This window comes from Salmo trutta, chromosome 4 (assembly GCF_901001165.1).
Source record: "Salmo trutta chromosome 4, fSalTru1.1, whole genome shotgun sequence".
Lineage (NCBI taxonomy): Eukaryota > Metazoa > Chordata > Actinopteri > Salmoniformes > Salmonidae > Salmo > Salmo trutta.
In genome coordinates, this window is record NC_042960.1 from 63047453 (window position 1) to 63069140 (window position 21688).

At 43.2% G+C, this 21688-nt stretch overlaps 1 protein-coding gene across 1 annotated transcript; it reads left to right on the forward strand.

Annotated features, from left to right (window-relative positions):
* The first annotated feature begins 1176 nt into the window (after positions 1-1176).
* Positions 1177-13051, forward strand: LOC115192827 (tripartite motif-containing protein 16). Its single transcript, XM_029751702.1, has 6 exons — positions 1177-2233; positions 2853-2948; positions 11634-11867; positions 11959-12118; positions 12244-12303; positions 12540-13051. The coding sequence occupies exons 1-6, from the start codon at positions 1652-1654 to the stop codon at positions 13049-13051; spliced, it is 1644 nt and encodes a 547-aa protein (XP_029607562.1). The 5' UTR covers positions 1177-1651.
* Positions 13052-21688: the final 8637 nt, after the last annotated feature.

Here is a 21688-nt window from a genome sequence, read left to right on the forward strand (position 1 = left end):
GGGGAATGATATTTGTCGTTCATTTGGTGCCAATCAGTCAGAAGGTGTCACTACTTTAAAAGGCAACTATAAGGGTCATATACGGTGCCTTGCGAAAGTATTCACCCCCCTTAGGCATTTTTCCTATTTTGTTGCCTTACAACCTGGAATTAAAATAGATTTTTGGGGGGGTTTGTATCATTTGATTTACACAACATGCCTAGCACTTTGAAGATGCTAAATATGTTTTATTGTGAAACAAACAAGAAATAAGACAAAAAAACGGAACTTGAGCGTGCATAACTATTTACCAACCCTGATCTGTACTTCTCCACAACTTTGTCCCTGACCTGTTTGGAGAGTTCCTTGGTCTTCATGGTGCCGCTTAGTGGTGTTGCAGACTCTGGGGCATTTCAGAACAGGTGTGTGTATATATACTGAAATCATGTGACAGATCATGTGACACTTAGATTGCACACAGGTGGACTTTATGTAATTAATTATGTGACTTATACTCTGAGGAGAGATATGTATTTTATTTAGCATTTTGAAATCCTTTTGAAAGTGATTTGTGAAACATTTATTTTTAATAAAACTCCATGACATTTTCCTGTTTAAACTGGTCCTTTGCCTCCAGTGTCCTGGTCCTGAAAACACCCTGCAGACAGAGTATTCTACTACCAGGGATGGGCAGAAATTACTACATACAAATACAAAATACAAATACAAAATACCATAAAGATCAATGTATCAAATTAAACTACTAAATACTTGTATTTTGTAATTTATATAATTAAATGTAACGTATTTAATTTTATATACAAAATACATTTGGAAGTATCCGGCCCAAACAGCAACAAGATTCTCAGTAACAGTTAAACCTTTTTCTTTGCTTGTTGACAATGATACTGTATGTTGTTTTCTACCTTAGTTGAGCAAGTCACTCTGGATAAGATAAATGAATAAAATGTAAATGTGAAAATTAACATACCAAATGAACTACAAAGCACACCGGGTAATATTATTGGTCTTTATTCAGGCGGAGCTCATTAGAATAATACTCAGCATGCTTTACAATATTTTATTTTTACATTTACATTTGATTCATTTACCAGACGCTCTGTTTAGTGCATTCATCTTCAGACAGCTAGGTGAGACAACAACATATTACAATCATATCAAGTACATTTTCCCTCAACAAAATATTTATCAACATTTTTACATTTATATTTCGTTAATTTAGCAGACAGTCTTATCACACCATAGTACTATCATACTGCTGATACCAATGCAGGATGAAAGGTGGCCACAAGATGTGAACTGCTATAAAAAATAGTATAGAAAAGTATTTAGTGTTTAGAAAATACAAAAATACATTGGAGTATAGTTCAGCCCAGTATGATTTATAAGACAAAATACTCAAGTAATTAAAATACGTATTTCATATACATGTAACATAAATACTGCCTATCTCTGCCTACTACCCAACTTTCTGTCATACTTCCTTATCAAAGAAACCACACCCCCTCTACATACAGAGAACACAGTCCAGTAGGAAGCCCCTCCCTGTCCTCTGGTGTAGAGTTCCATGAAACAGAAAGCAATCTTTCACACTGAAAAGAAAGTAATCTTCGACACTGACATTGCTTAACCTACGGGAGAGAGCACCAAAATGGCAGAGAATAAGGCACTGTTCTGTTGCTCCATCTGTCTGGATCTACTGAAGGATCCGGTGACTACTGCCTGTGGACACAGTTACTGTATGGGCTGTATTAAAGGAAGCTGGGATCAGGATGATCTGAAAGGCTTTTACAGCTGTCCACAGTGCAGACAGACCTTTATCCCAAGACCTATTCTGAACAGGAGCACTGTGCTGGCTGAGGTGGTGGAGAAACTGAAGAAGACAGGACTCCAGGCTGCTCCCCCTCCTGCTCTGTGCTATGCTGGACCTGGAGATGTGGCTTGTGATTTCTGCACTGGGACCAGAAAGCAGAAAGCCCTCATGTCCTGTCTGGCATGTCTGGCCTCTTACTGTGAGACTCACCTCCAACCTCACTATCAATCTCCTGCTTTCAAGAAGCACAAGCTGGTCAAAGCCACCGCACAACTACAGGAGAAGATCTGCTCTCATCATGACAAACTGCTGGAGGTTTACTGTCGTACCGATCACCAGTGTATTTGTCTGCTGTGTACAATGGATGAACATAAAGGCCATGATACAGTGTCAGCTGCAGCAGAGAGGACAAAGAAACAGGTAAGACCAGAACAACAGGGGCGGCAGGTAGCCTAGTGGTTAGAGCGTTGGGCCAGTAACCGAAAGCTTGCTAGATTGAATCCCGAGCTGACAAAAATCTGTCGTTCTGATCCTGAACACGGCAATTAACCCACTGTTCCTAGGCGTCATTGTAAATAAGACTTTGTTCTTAACTGACTTGCCTAGTTAAATTATAGAATTAAAAACTTGTTGGTGACTGTCTGATAAACAAAGAATTAAAGATACAGTAGGAACTAAGGCTGTTTGAATATGAGAGAATTCAAATGAATTGGATCCACATTAGAACATATATGAACACAAACCTTGAGTATATAGATATGTTATCCCAGATTCTCCAAATGTATCACCATTTTCTAAAGTCAAACACTATTATCATTCTGAATGCCCTTTAATGAGTCTAAAGTTCAGTCTCAACTCCTTGATACATGTAGTCCTACCATAAAACTATAATCATTCACATAGCAACACAATATCATATTGTAAAGGGACCATCAATATTTTAGACCTTCCTCTCTATGGGCTCTATGTCACATTACTATACTATTGATCTACTGGACTAATAAAGCTTGATAGCTCATTGAAGATTGATTCTCCACAGAGGCAGCTGGGGATGAGTCAGCAGAAGGTCCAGCAGAGATTCCAGGAGAGAGAGAAGAAGCTGAAGGAGCTCCAACAGGCTGTGGAGTCTCTCAAGGTGAGTATTGTTGACCAGAGGAGACACACCATTTCACTTCTCTCAGAGAGAGAGAGAGAGAGAGAGAGAGAGAGGCGTCCCTCTCCAATCCCACTGACACCACTGTGAAAGTAGAGGAGGATGGGTCAAGGGTGAGGGATCCTGAGAGGATCCCTGTGAGTAGTAGATCTGTGCCAGCACAGAGGGATAGGCCAACGAGTGATATATGCTCTCTCTCCCTCATTCCATCACTTTCACAGTAGTTGGTTGTGTGGGTCTCTGGTTATGAATGGGGTGCTGACAGACAATCGTTGATGGATATTTATAGAGCTCTGATCAGGATGACAATTGCTGTTTATGGAACAGCAGCAAAGACTTGTCTTCAGAAGCTGGACATAATTCAGTATATAGCTTTAAGGATATGTATTGGTGCATTTAAATCAACATCTGTATGTGTCTTACTAGTGGAGGCAGGTGAGATGCCTTTGGATATACGACGTAATAAATTGTCATTATCTTATTGGGTTGAAAGGCTGTGAGGTTGAGCATCCCACTGCTACTGTTCTAGATGACTGTTGGGAATATACTAGTAGACAAGGCAGTGGTTTTGGTTGGACAGTTGGAAAGCTTGCTGATGAGAGTGGTTTGAGGGAGTTGGAGGTTGGCCCTTCTGTGGTGATAGGGGATGTTCCTCCATGGTTACTCCCAGATCCTGTTGTTGATCTAACCTTGGTAGAGAAAAGGAAAGATGGGTCAGAAGTCAGTGATAAAGGGAAACTGGTTGACAATTACATTGGTAGAAGTTGTTATGCTTTTTTACCTCTTTTCACAGATGGATCAAAGGACCCAGATAGTGGGCACACAGGAGCAGGTGTTTACCTTCCTGAATGTGATGTGCAGATATGTAGAAGACTAACAGATGAACTGTCAGTATACTCAGTTGAACTGTTGGTCATAATAGTTGTCCTCCAGTGGGTGGAGGACGTACAACCTGTTAGAATTATAGTATGCTCAGATTCTCTGTCTGTATTGAATAGTTTATCATCTGGTAAATCTAATAGGAGTGACCTACTAAATGAAATCAAATGTTATTAGTCACATGCGCCGAATACAACAGGTGTAGGTAGACCTTACTGTGAAATGCTTACTTACGAGTCCCTAACCAACAATGCAGTTAAAAACAATACAGATAAGAATAAGAAATAAAATTAACAAGTGATTAAAGAGCAGCAGTAAAATAACAGTAGTGAGACTATATACATGGGTGACCGGTACAGAGTCAATGTGCTGGGGCACCAGTTAGTTGAGGTAATATGTACATGTAGGTAGAGTTATTAAAGTGACTATGCATAGATGATAACAACAGAGAGTAGCAGCGGTGTAAAAGAGGGGGAGGGGGGTCAATGCAAATAGTCTGGGTAGCCATTTGACTAGATGTTCAGGAGTCTTATGGCTTGGGGGTAGAAGCTGTTTAGAAGCCTCTTGGACCTAGACTTGGCGCTCCGATACCGCTTGCCGTGCGGTAGCAGAGAGAACAGTCTATTACTAGGGTGGCTGGAGTCTGACAATTTTTAGGGCCTTCCTCTGACACAACCTGGTATAGAGGTCCTGGATGGCAGGAAGCTTGGCCCCAGTGATGTACTGGGCCGTTGGCACTACCCTCTGTAGTGTCTTGCAGTCGGAGGCTGAGCAGCTGCCATACTATTGGAGGTATCAATGTTATTATGGAGAACTGAGAGAATGGGTGTAGTAGTGCGATTCTGCTGGGTCCCAGCACATTCAGGTGTGGAAGGAAATGGAATTGTAGACCAGTTACCTAAAACAGCTACCTATTGAAAGGCCTCGCCAATATCTAATGAAAGAGCGCCTGGCGTGAAATACAAAAACCTCAAAAATGCAATAATTTCAATTTTTCAAACGATTTTACACCATTTTAAAGATAAGACTCTCGTTAATCTAACCACATTGTCCAATTTCAAAAAGGATTTACAGCAAAAGCAAAACATTAGATTATGTTAGGATAGTACATAGTCAAAAATAATCACACAGCCATTTTCCAAGCAAGCATATATGTCACAAAAACCCAAAACACAGCTAAATGAAGCACTAACCTTTGATGATCTTCATCAGATGACACTCCTAGGACATTATGTTATACAATACATGCATGTTTTGTTCAATCAAGTTCATATTTATGTAAAAAAACAGCTTTTTACATTGGCGTGTGATGTTCAGAAAATGTATTCCCACCGAAAACTTCCGGTGAATTTACTAAATTACTCATCATAAACGTTGACAAAATACATAACAAATATTTTAAGAATTATAGATACAGAACTCCTTTATGCAATCTCTATGTCAGATTTTAAAATAGCTTTTCGGCGAAAGCACATTTTGCAATATTCTGAGTACATAGCTTAGCCATCACGGCTAGCTATTTTGACACCCGCCAAGTTCGGGGCACACTAAACTCAGAATTAGTATTAGAAAAATTGTATTACCTTTGCTGATCTTCGTCAGAATGCACTCCCAGGACTGCTACTTCCACAAGAAATGTTGTTTTTGTTTCAAATAATCCATAGTTATGTCCAAATACCTCCGTTTTGTTCGTGCATTCAGGTCATAATCCAAAGGGTAACGCGCGAGCGCATTTCGAGACAAAAAAATTCAAAATGTTCCATTACCGTACTTGGAAGCATGTAGCGCGCTGTTTAAAATTTTTTCCGTAAAATAGCGATAATATTCCAACCGGACAATAGTGTATTCACAGCTAGGTGTCTCTTTTCGTAGGCAAGTGTTTGTTTCTTAACAAAATTCAAGGTTAAACAACAGGGGGAGGGGTGGTACACAGGGTTTGTTAGCACAGATAGTGTGGGGATTTAGGGCAGACAAGCGCTACCAGCCGGCAGCGGGGGCTAGGACCAGGCTGGACACTACATTTTTAACTACATTTTCTGATAAAACTAGCATCCGCCAAGGACCCAGTTATATAATATCACCATATGTCCCAGCTGTTTGGCATAGTTTTGAAGTAATCACGAAAAAACAGGCCTTATTTTAAGTGATGTTTCACCCTGCCAGCTCCTATTAGTTGTATTGAACACTGTGGCATCAACTCACCTTCTGAAAGTTCTATTCCCAGTCCATTGTTCTGCGTCAATGTCAGCTTCACTATTATTATCAATGAGACCAGCCTGAGTTAACCTTGTAGGTTTACCTCAGGTAACTTCTTATTAACTAGGTTACAGCTACTTGGTGAGGACGCTCACTGTTCACCTGGTTACACATTGTAGTGACCCACAGTGCTTAGCGATGGTTGGCGCATAGCCTTCAAACTTTAAAGATTTTGTCGTCATGGTCATAAAAAAAAATCCCACAATTTTAAACGTGTAAAACCTAAACAAAACACATGTCCCTGTTCTGTTTTTCAAGAGGTGGCCGATGTAAGCAACCAGAATAAAAAAAAGAAAAATTAAGAAATTACCTTTTTGATTATTCATTGTTTCTAAATGGCTGCTGGGTAATTTGATATGCGTTGAAATCTGTTCGTTCATACACATCAAATAGAGAGAATGCTGCGCAGGTTCACTGAGTTGTAAACCAAACGGATTGGTGTAGCTCAGCCTTTCTTAAAGTATGGGTCGAGACCCGAAGTGGGTATAATTATTTAATGAATTACTGGAATTGATTTGGCCAAGTGCAATTGCTGTCTCTGTTTAGCAGCGCTCTCTGCTCAGTTTGGCAACTGCGGTCTCTGATTAGCAGCGCTGGACTCTCTGTTTAGCAGGGCTGGTCTCTCTGTTTAGCAGGGCTGGTCTCTCTGTTTAGCAGCGCTGGTCTCTCTGTTTAGCAGCGCTGGTCTCTCTGTTTAGCAGCGCTGGTCTCTCTGTTTAGCAGCGCTGGTCTCTCTGTTTAGCAGCGCTGGTCTCTCTGTTTAGCAGCGCTGGTCTCTCTGTTTAGCAGCGCTGGTCTCTCTGTTTAGCAGCGCTCTCTGTTCAGTTTGGCAGCTGCGCGAGAGGGAGATGTGCTTCGCGGTTTACCGGATCTTTTTTCTGTAGTTTTGTTGAAGATCACTCCGCGACGCGCTGCAGCGCTGTCTGCCACTGACGTCATCAGATGGACTCATGCTACCAACAAGTTGTGACTGAGATCAATCGTCATGAAAAGCCAATCTTTCATACAAACTGTGAGAAATAACGAGGAGCTCCCTCAATGTGTTTGTGCGGGGAAGTGCTTAGTAATGAGTCAATCAAAATGAACAAATTCATATAACGACATGTCCTGACCAAACATCCACAGCATGACGGTAAACCCAGGGAATTATTTCAGAACAGGACAAAATGCTTCAGGAAACAGTGTTTCCACAGTGGAGAAGTCAGTCTGCTAGCAAGGCATTGTCATTTTATAACAGGTGATGATAAGCAGAAATAAGGGAGTACTATCTCATAGTAGTATATGTGAGTTTCTCTTTCAAACAATCCCCTGGCATTGTACACGCTAATAGTCACCGTTAGCCAAAGCAAGCGAGCTAGCTAATAATAGTGCAACCCTAAGTAACAGTACAGATGAAGATTAAAATGATCAGGCCTGCTGTACATCTTACTGTAGAAATTATTGTTGAAAACAAGTCTAGGTTGGAAACGTTGCTGTTAAAATACAAGTCGTCATTTTTATTCTGAACTGGAATAAACTGATTGAAGCAAGATACTTTTTGAGGCAAACACACACACACTGTTCTGGGTTGTTCATCTCCAGCAGGAAGCGGTCTCCTGACTAACTGAGAACACACACTGTTCTGGGTTGTTCATCTAGAGCAGGAAGTGATCTCCTGACTAACTGAGAACACACACTGTTCTGGGTTGTTCATCTAGAGCAGGAAGCGGTCTCCTGACTAACTGAGAACACACACTGTTCTGGGTTGTTCATCTAGAGCAGGAAGTAATCTCCTGACTAACTGAGAACACACACTGTTCTGGGTTGTTCATCTAGAGCAGGAAGCGGTCTCCTGACTAACTGAGAACACACACTGTTCTGGGTTGTTCATCTCGAGCAGGAAGCGGTCTCCTGACTAACTGAGAAAGCAGTAGATGTCCTGGTCCAGTTTGGCACCACATACCTCTGTCAGTCAGGATTCTCAACTCTGGATTACTTTTTAACAGTACAGAAACAGTTTCAATGCTGAGCAGTGTTGCACTGTCAAACTGATCCCAGAATAGACATGCTTGTTGAAAACTTCAACCAGCCACACACCTCTCATTAGGACTGTGTGTGTGTTTACATCCATGTGATTGTTTTTTGAAATATTTGTTATTTAAATGTAACCTTTATTCAACTACGCAAGTCAGTTAAGAACAAATTCTTATTTACAATGACGGTCTACCAGGGAATAGTAGGTTAACTGCCTTGTTCAGGGGCAGAACAACAGATTTTTACCTTGTCAGCTCGGGGATTCAATCCAGCAACCTTTCGGTTACTGGCCCAATGCTCTAACCACTAGGCTACCTGCCACCTCTACACTCTAACCACTAGGCTACCTGTCACCTCTACACTCTAACCACTAGGCTATCTGCCACCTCTACACTCTAACCACTAGGCTACCTGCCACCTCTACACTCTAACCACTAGGCTACCTGTCACCTCTACACTCTAACCACTAGACTACCTGTCACCTCTACACTCTAACCACTAGACTACCTGTCACCTCTACACTCTAACCACTAGACTACCTGTCACCTCTACACTCTAACCACTAGACTACCTGTCACCTCTACACTCTAACCACTAGACTACCTGTCACCTCTACACTCTAACCACTAGACTACCTGTCACCTCTACACTCTAACCACTAGACTACCTGTCACCTCTACACTCTAACCACTAGACTACCTGTCACCTCTACACTCTAACCACTAGACTACCTGTCACCTCTACACTCTAACCACTAGGCTACCTGTCACCTCTACACTCTAACCACTAGGCTACCTGCCACCTCTACACTCTAACCACTAGTCTACCTGTCACCTCTACACTCTAACCACTAGTCTACCTGTCACCTCTACACTCTAACCACTAGACTACCTGCCACCTCTACACTCTAACCACTACACTACCTGTCACCTCTACACTCTAACCACTAGACTACCTGTCACCTCTACCCTCTAACCACTAGACTACCTGTCACCTCTACACTCTAACCACTAGACTGCATGTCGCCTCTACACTCTAACCACTAGGCTACCTGCCACCTCTACACTCTAACCACTAGACTACCTGTCACCTCTACACTCTAACCACTAGGCTACCTGTCACCTCTACACTCTAACCACTAGGCTACCTGTCACCTCTACACTCTAACCACTAGACTACCTGTCGCCTCTACACTCTAACCACTAGACTACCTGTCACCTCTACACTCTAACCACTAGACTACCTGTCACCTCTACACTCTAACCACTAGGCTACCTGCCACCTCTACACTCTAACCACTAGACTACCTGTCGCCTCTACACTCTAACCACTAGGCTAACTGCCACCTCTACACTCTAACCACTAGGCTACCTGTCGCCTCTACACTCTAACCACTAGGCTACCTGTCACCTCTACACTCTAACCACTAGGCTACCTGTCACCTCTACACTCTAACCACTAGGCTACCTGTCACCTCTACACTCTAACCACTAGGCTACCTGCCACCTCTACACTCTAACCACTAGACTACCTGTCACCTCTACACTCTAACCACTAGGCTAACTGCCACCCTTTCACAGAGGCCTAGTTTACATGTGAGTCATTTATCAGACACTCTTATCCAGAGCCACCAGGGTTAATAGCCTAAATCTGCCTAAAAAAGGCGATTTACAGATTTTTCACCTAGTAGGGGATTCAAATCAGCCACCTTTTTGTTACTGCCCAACACTCTTAACCGCTAGATTACAAACCACTAAATGTTAAACACAAGTCAAATGGTGGTAGATAAATGGTAAGCTGGTTAAATAAAAGACTGCCATTGTTTTGGGGAAATAGGGACATGTCTGTCTATTTCTCCAATTATCTCTAATAGATGTATTTATTTGAATGGTTTGAAGTTCTACACCATTTTAATCAGGATAACCTATTATTTCTAATGATGTAAGTTTGGGCAGCATACAATGCTGTTACCAATTGATAATAGTTTATACGTAAAAAATAAAATACTCCTGGAACTCTGAGGTCGTCCCATTGTTTCCTAAAGGGGAAATATAGGTATGTCTGTTTATTTCACTAAATATCTCACAATGTGTATATTTAGATGTATTCATGTCAGACACCATTTTAATCAGGATAATCTCCTCTTCCTAATGACATAAGGTTGGGCAGCGTCCTCTGCTGTCATCGATCGCTAGACCAGAAATAGTCAGAACTTTCATTTCTTTCCTACTTCCTGGTAATGCAGACATAAACACACTTGGCACCAGGTGCGGATGTTTACTTTCTACACCAGTTGTTATTATTATTATTTTTCAGTTTGGTCCTAAGAACAGATTGTAGTGGTAAAAAAAAGGTAGACATTTTTTGGTGCCATTTATGGAAAATGGAATTGGGTTTGTGGCTGGATCAGCAGCTCTTCATCATGCGGCAGGAGAGACTCAATACAGCAGGGGTCTCTGATTTATATGCTGCAGTACTGAGGGCCTGGCAGCTGCAGAGACCCACACGAGAGGGGGGTGTGGTGCCTGGGCCGTGGATATGGGAGGAGCCCATCTTCCACAACCCATGGATCCTGTTGAGGTCCGCTCATTCAGCGACCCTGCAGGGACCTTTAATGGCAGCAGGCATCAAGAGACTAGCAGACCTGTGGCTGCCAGGGGGTGGGGGGTGGAAACCCCCCAAGAGTTGGCACAGCAGGCGGGACTAACGTCTCTTAGGCTGCTGGAGAGAGTCATGGGGGAGGTCCAGGAGGCTCTGCCTGACCCAGTGAGGAGGGGGCTGGAGCAGCCTGAGGAGGGGCCACCACCGTTTCCACCACTGCAAATGACAGCAGAGACTGGGGACTGGCAGGAGAGTCCAGAGGACTTACTGACTTTAACACTCTGAGCCTGGGGGAGTTTTCAGAGGTGCTGTCCATCCTCAGTGTCAAGGTTAGACACATCAGGAGCTTAGCGGGAGTGAAGGGGCATCAGTGGCAGGGGGTTGTGGGGGCTGAGAGCATGGCAGGGTATAGGTGGAGGGTGCTCTATAAGCTCCCAGTGCTGGAAAGGTCAGGGGTCGTCCAGTGGAGGGTATTACATGGAGCCCTGGACACCAATAGCTGGTTGGCTCAGGTTGACCTGGGAGTTGGGGAGGGGTGTCCGTTTTCTGCAATGACAGACTGTTCATCAGGTTTTTATTGTGTTGCCAGGGTAATGCCATTACTGTTGACGGCTTAGGGTTGAGTATGAGTTTTACAAAATGATCAACAGTGTGGAGATGTTTCAGGAGGTATGGGGGCTGTCTGTACGGCTGAAATGTTTTTAGGAGGGGGGGTGTAATGATGATGGCTCATTAAAGTAAGACATGTCAGTCTCACACTCTCTCTCTCTCTCTCTCTCTCTCTCTCTCTCTCTCTCTCTCTCTCTCTCTCTCTCTCTCTCTCTCTCTCTCTCTCTCTCTCTCTCTCTCTCTCTCTCTCTCTCTCTCTCTCTCTCTCTCTCTCTCTCTCTCTCTCTCTCTCTGTCTCTCTCTTAACAGCGCTCTGCACAGGCAGCAGTGGAGGACAGTGATCAGATCTTTACTGAGCTGATCCGCTCCATTGAGAGAAGGAGCTCTGAGGTGAAGGAGCTGATCAGAGCCCAAGAGAAGGCTCAAGTGAGTCAAGCTGAAGGACTCCTGGAGCAACTGAAGCAGGAGATAGCTGAGCTGAGGAAGAGAAGCACTGAGCTGGAGCAGCTCTCACACACAGAGGATCACATCCATTTCCTCCAGGTAACTAAACTGCTTTGTTACATGTGATATGAAAATTAAAACTCTCAATCATTTGGTTCTGTTCTCTTTATTTCTCTCTCTCTCTCTCCAGAGTTATCAGTCTCTCTCCAGTATCAGTGTATCTTCAGACTTACCCAGCATCGTTGTCCGTCCTCTTCAGTACTTTGGAGATGTGAGTAAGACTGTGTCTGAACTGAGAGAGAAACTAGAAGACTTCCTTAAAGGAGAATGGACCAAGATCTCCACTACAGGTGTGTTGAAAATAATAACAACATCAACTTTAGACCATTGAAAGTTCCCTACTAGTCATATACATGTGGAATATGGTATGATGATAACATTCCCTCTCTCTGTCAATGTGTTTGTGTGTCTGTAGTGAATATAGTGGATGTTGTACTGCCTCCAGAGCCCAAGACCAGAGAACAGTTGTTACAATGTGAGTCTCTTTATTGTGAAGTAACTAACAGTCTCTTTTTACTGACACTCCTAACAATCCCTCTAGAAATATATAGCAATAGTAGATCTAATCAAAGACTGGGTATCTATCTGACTCCTCATATTTCTCTGATTTGATCTCTGCTGTGCTCTAATCAAAGACAGGGTAGATACAGTATCTGACTTGACTTATTGTTCTGACTCCCCTCATTGGTCTCTGCTCTGCTCTTCTCCCAGATTCCTGTCAGCTCACACTGGACCCAAACACAGCACACACACACCTCTCTCTGTCTGAAGGGAACAGAAAGGTGACCTATACATTCCAAGTCCAACCATATCCTGACCATCCAGACAGATTCACATACTACTACCAGGTTCTGTGTAGAGAGGGTCTGTCTGGACGCTGTTACTGGGAGGTGGAGTGGAGTGGGGAGGATGTTATTACAGCAGTCTCATATAAAGACATCAGCAGAACAGAGAGAGATGGTGGATTGGGAGACAATGACAAGTCCTGGAGTTTAGAGTGCTCTAGTGGTGGTTATTGGTTCATAAACAATAATGTTGAGACTAAAGTATCAGGCCCTCAGTCCTTCACAGTAGGAGTGTACCTGGATCACAAGGCAGGTACTCTGTCCTTCTACAGTGTCTCTGACACAATGACCCTCCTCCACAGAGTCCAGACCACATTCACTCAACCCCTCTATCCTGGGTTTTGGCTCTCTGGTACTGCTGAGCTGGTTAAACTGTAGTAGGGTCCACATAGATACTAGTCATGCTGGTGTAGTCTATAGCTGAGCTGGTTAAACTGTAGTAGGGTCCACATAGATACTAGTCATGCTGGTGTAGTCTATAGCTGAGCTGGTTAAACTGTAGTAGGGTCCACATAGATACTAGTCATGCTGGTGTAGTCTATAGCTGAGCTGGTTAAACTGTAGTAGGGTCCACATAGATACTAGTCATGCTGGTGTAGTCTATAGCTGAGCTGGTTAAACTGTAGTAGGGTCCACATAGATACTAGTCATGCTGGTGTAGTCTATAACTGAGCTGGTTAAACTGTAGTAGGGTCCACATAGATACTAGTCATGCTGGTGTAGTCTATAGCTGAGCTGGTTAAACTGTAGTAGGGTCCACATGGATACTAGTCATGCTGGTGTAGTCTATAACTGAGCTGGTTAAACTGTAGTAGGGTCCACATGGATACTAGTCATGCTGGTGTAGTCTATAGCTGAGCTGGTTAAACTGTAGTAGGGTCCACATAGATACTAGTCATGCTGGTGTAGTCTGTAGCTGAGCTGGTTAAACTGTAGTAGGGTCCACATAGATACTAGTCATGCTGGTGTAGTCTATAGCTGAGCTGGTTAAACTGTAGTAGGGTCCACATAGATACTAGTCATGCTGGTGTAGTCTATAGCTGAGCTGGTTAAACTGTAGTAGGGGCCACATAGATACTAGTCATGCTGGTGTAGTCTATAGCTGAGCTGGTTAAACTGTAGTAGGGTCCACATAGATACTAGTCATGCTGGTGTAGTCTATAACTGAGCTGGTTAAACTGTAGTAGGGTCCACATAGATACTAGTTATGTTGGTGTAGTCTATAGCTGAGCTGGTTAAACTGTAGTAGGGTCCACATAGATACTAGTTATGTTGGTGTAGTCTATAGCTGAGCTGGTTAAACTGTAGTAGGGTCCACATAGATACTAGTCATGCTGGTGTAGTCTATAGCTGAGCTGGTTAAACTGTAGTAGGGTCCACATAGATACTAGTCATGCTGGTGTAGTTTATAGCTGAGCTGGTTAAACTGTAGTAGGGTCCACATAGATACTAGTCATGCTGGTGTAGTCTATAGCTGAGCTGGTTAAACTGTAGTAGGGTCCACATAGATACTAGTCATGCTGGTGTAGTCTATAGCTGAGCTGGTTAAACTGTAGTAGGGTCCACATAGATACTAGTCATGCTGGTGTAGTCTATAGCTGAGCTGATTAAACTGTAGTAGGGTCCACATAGATACTAGTCATGCTGGTGTAGTCTATAGCTGAGCTGGTTAAACTGTAGTAGGGTCCACATAGATACTAGTTATGTTGGTGGTGATGGTCCTCAGAAGTTATGATTCTTTCTTCTCTGTTTTACGTACAATTACATTTTTTAAATTGAACCTTTATCTTGTTCAGAACAAATTCTTATTTACAATAATGGCCTACCGGGGAACAGTGGGTTAACTGCCTTGTTCAGGGGCAGAACGACAGATTTTGACCTTGTAAAACCACTAGGCTACATTCCACCCCAATGATTTGACTGATTTTATCTTCAGAAGATGTTATGCATTAAAATATATATTTTTTAAATGCAATGTTTTAATCTTAATTCTCCTCAGTATCATTGAACAGGTAGTATCACTAACTAACTAACTAAACTATATGGACTGGTTTCCCAGACACAGATTAATCCTAGTCCGGGACTAAAAAGTATGTTCAATGTAGATGTCCAGGAAACCGGCCCTAAATGTGTCATCTTTCATCCTCCCATACTGCTCAGTCCAGCAACATTAAACCTGTCCAGCAGGTGGTGCTATTGACCAAACAATAAAACCAGCAGATATCTTGACTTGCCACTCAGTATATCAGTAATGTTCAGAATAGTACTTTAATATCATTGGAGATTGATGGTCTTTTTAATCCACTATCCAGAGTCAGGAACAGATGAAGTTAGGTCTGCTACTGTTCAGTGATTAAATATGATTTATGGTGATGGGAAATAAAAAATACAACACTAAACTTCATCTAGTAATAGTTTTCCTTTGTTATTTATTCCAAGGTGTGTCTTTAACTTGTAAATGGATTGTGTGGAGGTGAGCTAGTGGTGTGGCTGATAGAATAGAATGAAAAGGGAGGAAGAGGAAGAGGGGAGGAGTGAAGGGCTGTTATAGAAACCAGATGAGGAAGAGAAAGATGTTCAGGGGATTTACTGTCTCTGTTCCAAATGGTTCCCTATTCCCTACGTAGTGCACTACGGTGCTTCTGACCAGGTCTGAAGTAGTGTTCTACATAGGGAATAGGGTGTATATTTATTACATAATCATGCTTTAGTGTTTGTCACAATACAATATTAGATCTCCACCCACACATTGTTTTGTGTGTTGTCAGGTTGTTCCTCTGTGTTCCTGATTGAAAATCCATTAACAATGAATCACAAACTAATGATATTCCAGTTGTGTTTAGACAACTTCATGTCTGACATCCCCCAGTTCTGTTCAGACCCATTGAACTGGGTCACATTGTAAATGGTGACTTGTATTGATAGTCCATACTGGACCTAACTGTGGTTAACCAGACTGGAGGGGTTCTGATCACATGTTCCCTCATCTCCACAACTTTACCTGATTTTCTCTCTCTCTCTCTCTCTCTCTCTCTCTCTCTCTCTCTCTCTCTCTCTCTCTCTCTCTCTCTCTCTCTCTCTCTCTCTCTCTCTCTCTCTCTCTCTCTCTCTCAAATGCTTTACCATTTGTGAGCAGTAGAGAAGCAATGCTACACTTCACAACTCTTAGTACAAACTCATCATTAAGCATATTTTCAATTGACTAATAAGTTCAATAAACACAATCACAGTAACTTTCCACCAAAACCTCATCAGTGTTTCATCTAGAAATACCTTCCATATAAAGTCATTGTCTTTCACAGTGAAATGTTCACAATACTTTCATATGATTCTCTTGTTATTTCAATACACCTGACCATCACTTAATCTAACTGAGCTTAATGAATCAATTAACCGTTTGTTAAACCTTGTCACGAATCCCACCGACGGTGGCTCCCCTGCCTGCTCGGGCGGCGCTCGGCGGTCGTCGTCACCGACCTACTAGCCGCCGCTGATCCCTTTTTCCTTTTCGTTTGGTAATTCTTATTGTTTGCACCTGTTCCTCATTTAGTCTTTTGATTTTGGTTATTTAAGCCTGGTTAGCCCGCCCAGTGTTGTGCGGGATTATTTTAGCGTCAGGTTGTACTTTTGTCATTGGATGTGCTGGCGATTATTTACTTAATATTGTATACATGCTGTGCACCTGTTTTGGGCACTTGGCAATTTTCCCACGCCGTTTGTGTTGGCGTTGATCGTGTTGTTTTTTTGTTATAATAAACACGAAGTTCCATACCTCTGCTCTCTGCGCCTGACTCCTACCACCACTCCTAGCAACACTGTGACAGAATCCCGCACCAGCTATGGAGTCAGCAGGAGCAGCCTCCCCTCCTCTCCTATCGATGGAAGAACGGATCCTTCACCATACCTCCATCCTCCACCAAATCGGCTCAGCGATGGAGCAGATGATGGAAAGGATGGACCGATGGGAGAGGAGTGGCCTCCCTACCGCATCCCCAGCACCAAATCCCCCTCCACCATCTACCCCTCCACCGATGTCCGGACCCGGAGCCCTAACTGGCAAATTCCATCATGAGAACATTTCACTAAGAAAACCGGTCAGTCAGCAGGATGTGCACTATGCTTTACCTTTACATTTACAGGAAATGACATATTGTAATGCATGTAAATTCACTAAACATGTTCCAGTGTTGTTCCAGTATGATCTATTGACAGTAAACTCTGTTCTACCCTCAGAATAGACAGAAGACCCCATGGTGGTGGCCGTGTGCTGACTGACCAGCAGGAGTGGACAGTGGAGGAAATGGTGAGGGTCAGGAATGACCTACTGACCAGCAGGAGTGGACAGTGGAGGAAATGGTGAGGGTCAGGAATGACCTACTGACCAGCAGGACGGGACAGTGGAGGAAATGGTGAGGGTCAGGAATGACCTACTGACCAGCAGGACGGGACAGTGGAGGAAATGGTGAGGGTCAGGAATGACATCCTGACCAGCAGGAGTGGACAGTGGAGGAAATGGTGAGGATCAGGAATGACCTACTGACCAGCAGGAGTGGACAGTGGAGGAAATGGTGAGGGCCAGGAATGACCTACTGACCAGCAGGACGGGACAGTGGAGGAAATGGTGAGGGCCAGGAATGACCTACTGACCAGCAGGAGTGGACAGTGGAGGAAATGGTGAGGGTCAGGAATGACCTACTGACCAGCAGGAGTAGACAGTGGAGGAAATGGTGAGGGTCAGGAATGACCTACTGACCAGCAGGAGTGGACAGTGGAGGAAATGGTGAGGGTCAGGAATGACCTACTGACCAGCAGGAGTGGACAGTGGAGGAAATGGTGAGGGTCAGGAATGACATCCTGACCAGCAGGAGTGGACAGTGGAGGAAATGGTGAGGGCCAGGAATGACATACGGCTGTCTGAAATAAAGCAGGCCATTGAGGAGAACGAAGACACCTTTGCCAATGTGGCATCCATCAGCCTACCATCAATCTCCTGCCTTTAGAAGAGGCACCAGGTATCTATGAAACACATTTACCTGGTGCCTTTGAGAAACAACGACCAGATGAAACAACTGCAGGCCGAGTATTTTATTATTAATGGGATGGCAGGTAGCCTAGTGGTTAAAGCGTTGGGCCAGTAACCAAAAGGTTGCTAGATCGAATCCCTGAGCTGACAAGGTAAAAATTTGCCGTTCTGCTCCTGAACAAGGCAGTTAACCCACTGTTCCTAGGCTGTCAATGAAAATAAGAATTTGTTCTTAACTGACTTGCCAAGTTAAATAAAGGTTAAAAAAACATTAGTAATGTACATGCTTCTTCACAATATCATATTGGAACTAAACTGTAAAAACAACGAACCAAAATATATTTTTAGATGTACAACTGAATGCGTTCAACTGAAATGTGTCTTGTGCATTTAACCCAACACCTCTGAATCAGAGAGGTTCAGAGGGCTGCCTTAATCTACATCCACGGCACCCGGGGAACTGTCTTGTTCAGGGGCAGAACCACAGATATTTACCTTGTCAGCTCAGGGACTCGATCCAGCAACCTTTCGGTTACTGGCACAATGCTCTTACCACTAAGCTACCTGTGAAATAAAAGTAAAATAAACAATAAAAATGAACAGTAAACGTTACACTCACAGAAGTTTCAAAAGAATAAAGACATTACAAATGTCATTATGTATATATACAGTGTTGTAACGATGTACAAAAGGGAAAATAAATAAACATAAATATGGGTTATCTTTACAATGGCGTTTGTTCCTCACTGGTTGACCTTTTCTTGTGGCAACAGGTCACAAATCTTGCTGCTGTTATGGCACGCTGTGGTATTTCACCTAGTAGATATGGAAGTTTACCGAAATTACTCTATCACTTCCTCTTCCTGTCGGACCAGAACAGATGGAAGGACTGGAGAGAAGGAGGAGTGGCTACATTACAGTATATATGCTTGTAATGGTGGAAACATGTGATGTCTGAATGCAGCTGTATCGACCCTTTGGGAAGAATTAAACTTGGTTAAGCTTTTCTAGTGTCCGTGAGTTATTTACTCTGAACATTAGAACCTAACAATATGCTGTTGTTTTTCAGGGAAGAGGAAAACTCAAGATGCAGCACAACATGGAGTTAGAACAGCCAGATAGACCAGTGATCCATGTACCTAGAAAGGTCTCATTATCACTAAGAGACCAGCTAAAAGCAGAGCTACTGTAGACCAGTGATCCATCTACCTAGAAAGGTCTCATTATCACTGAGACCAGCTAAAAGCAGAGATTCTGTAGACTAGTGGTCCATGTACCTAGAAAGGTCTCATTATCACTAAGAGACCAGCTAAAAGCAGAGATTCTGTAGACTAGTGGTCCATGTACCTAGAAAGGTCCCATTATCACTAAGAGACCAGCTAAAAGCAGAGCTACTGAGGATAGAGGCCTTAGATATCTTAGACAAAGTAGAAGAGCCTACTGAATGGGTCCACTCACTAGTAATAGTGGAGAAGAAAGACAGCTCTCTCAGACTGTGTATGGATCCAACAGAGATAAACAAGCATGTAAAAAGGGAACACTGCCAGCTGCCTACTAGAGGGGAGATATTCAGGGACATACCAGGGGATAAATACTACTCAAAGCTAGACGCCTCATCAGGGTTTTGGCAGATCAGTCTAGACAAGGAGAGTACAAGGCTTTCTACGTTCAATACTCCTTCTGGTAGGTTCTTATTTAAAAGGCTCCCGTTTGGTCTTCAGCACCAGAAGTGTTTCATAGGACAGTCCAACAGATATTTGAGAGTGTGTCAGGCACCACCGTGTCCATTGATGATGTGTTAATATGGAGTCAGACTGTTGAAGAACACAACACCAGGTTGAAAGCAGCACTTGATCTAACCAGAGATAATGGACTAAAGATAAACACAGACAAATGGGATTTCAGAAAGACACAAATCACCTTCTTGGGTGAAAAACTAACATGTGAAGAACTAACAGAAATATCCAGGCTGTATCACATCCGGAAGTGATTGGGTGTCCCATCTGGTGGCGCACAATTGGCCCAGCGTGGTCCAGGTTTTGCCGGGGTAGGCCGTCAGTGTAAATAAGAATTTGTTCTTAACTCACTTGACTTGCTGAGTTAAATTAAGGTTCAATGGAGGAAATAAATGAAGTTGTTCAGATAGACCAGAGCAAAGTGACAGCCATCAAGAACATGCCACCGCCTACCGATCAAGAGGGTGTACAAAGGTTCTTAGATATGGTTAACTATGTGGGCACCTAATCTGTCAACTCCCACCAGTCAGATGAGAAGTGTACTGTGTAAAAGTACAGAGTGGTCTTGGAACAGTATTCAGCAGAAAGAGTTGGAGCAGCTCAAGGCATTGATCATGCATGCTCCAGTACTGAGGTTCTGTGATGAAAAGCTCAACACCAACATCTGAGCAGATGCCTCTAAAGCAGGTTTAGGTGCAGTGTTGTTACAGCAGTACGACACTAGATGAAGCCCAGTCACATATGACTCCAGGGCTCTGACAACTTCTGAGTGGAACTATGATCAGATTGACAAAGAGACATTGACACTGTCATAAGCATGTGATAAATTCCATGGTAAAACAGTGTGGGCAGAAACAGATCATAAACCTTTGGTTACTATTGTAAAGAAGGGTCTAACATACACACCACCAAGGCTACAGAGACTGTTTCTAAAACTCCACAAATATGACTTGCAACTGGAGTACAGACCAGGGAAAGAATTGTTAGTGGCAGACACATTGTCCAGAGCTTTTGACAGCTCAGAACCAAACCAGATATAGGAGCAGGATGACACCATACATGTAAACCTTATCAGAAAGAGTTGCCCAGTCTCAGAAGAAATGTGGACAGTTATTTCACGTGCTGCTGCAGAAGATGAGTGTTTGTTAAAGGTGATTGAAGCCATAACATGCAGGTGGTCTGTAGAAGCTATACCCTTATGGTCAATACAGGGATGAGATATCTGTACTGGAGGGAGTTGACCTATACCCTACCATTATGGTCAATACAGGGATGAGATATCTGGACTGGAGGGAGTTGGTCTATACCCTACCATTATGGTCAATACAGGGATGAGATATCTGTACTGGAGGGAGTTGACCTATACCCTACCATTATGGTCAATACAGGGATGAGATATCTGTACTGGAGGGAGTTGACCTATACCCTACCATTATGGTCAATACAGGGATGAGATATCTGTACTGGAGGGAGTTGACCTATACCCTACCATTATGGTCAATACAGGGATGAGATATCTGTACTGGAGGGAGTTGACCTATACCCTACCATTATGGTCAATCCAGGGATGACATATCTGTACTGGAGGGAGTTGACCTATACCCTGCCATTATGGTCAATACAGGGATGAGATATCTGTACTGGAGGGAGTTGACCTATACCCTGCCATTATGGTCAATACAGGGATGAGATATCTGTACTGGAGGGAGTTGACCTATACCCTGCCATTATGGTCAATACAGGGATGAGATATCTGTACTGGAGGGAGTTGACCTATACTCTGCCATTATGGTCAATACAGGGATGAGATATCTGTACTGGAGGGAGTTGACCTATACCCTGCCATTATGGTCAATACAGGGATGAGATATTTAAGGGTTCATGAATTACAGAAAAACAAGCTGATCAAAATGCACCAGGACCTTCTAGGGATGGAAAAGTCAAACCGATGTACAGAAGCAGTGTTATTCTGGCCCAAGATGAATGCTGATACAGAGCAGACAGTCAGAGCCTGTGGAACATGCCAGAAATACAGGTCAAAACAGAGCAAAGAGCCAATGAGGGTTGAGGAAGATGAGGTATTGAGACCACGGGGCAAAGTAGGACTAGATCTCTGTTCTCTGGAGGGAGAGAACCATGTTCTACTGATGTACTATTACTCTCATTACCCAGAGAGCTTTGCTGAAGGACACTACAGCTAGTCAGCTGGTAACTCACATTGAGTCATTCTTTGCTTGTCATGGGGTCTCAGAGGTA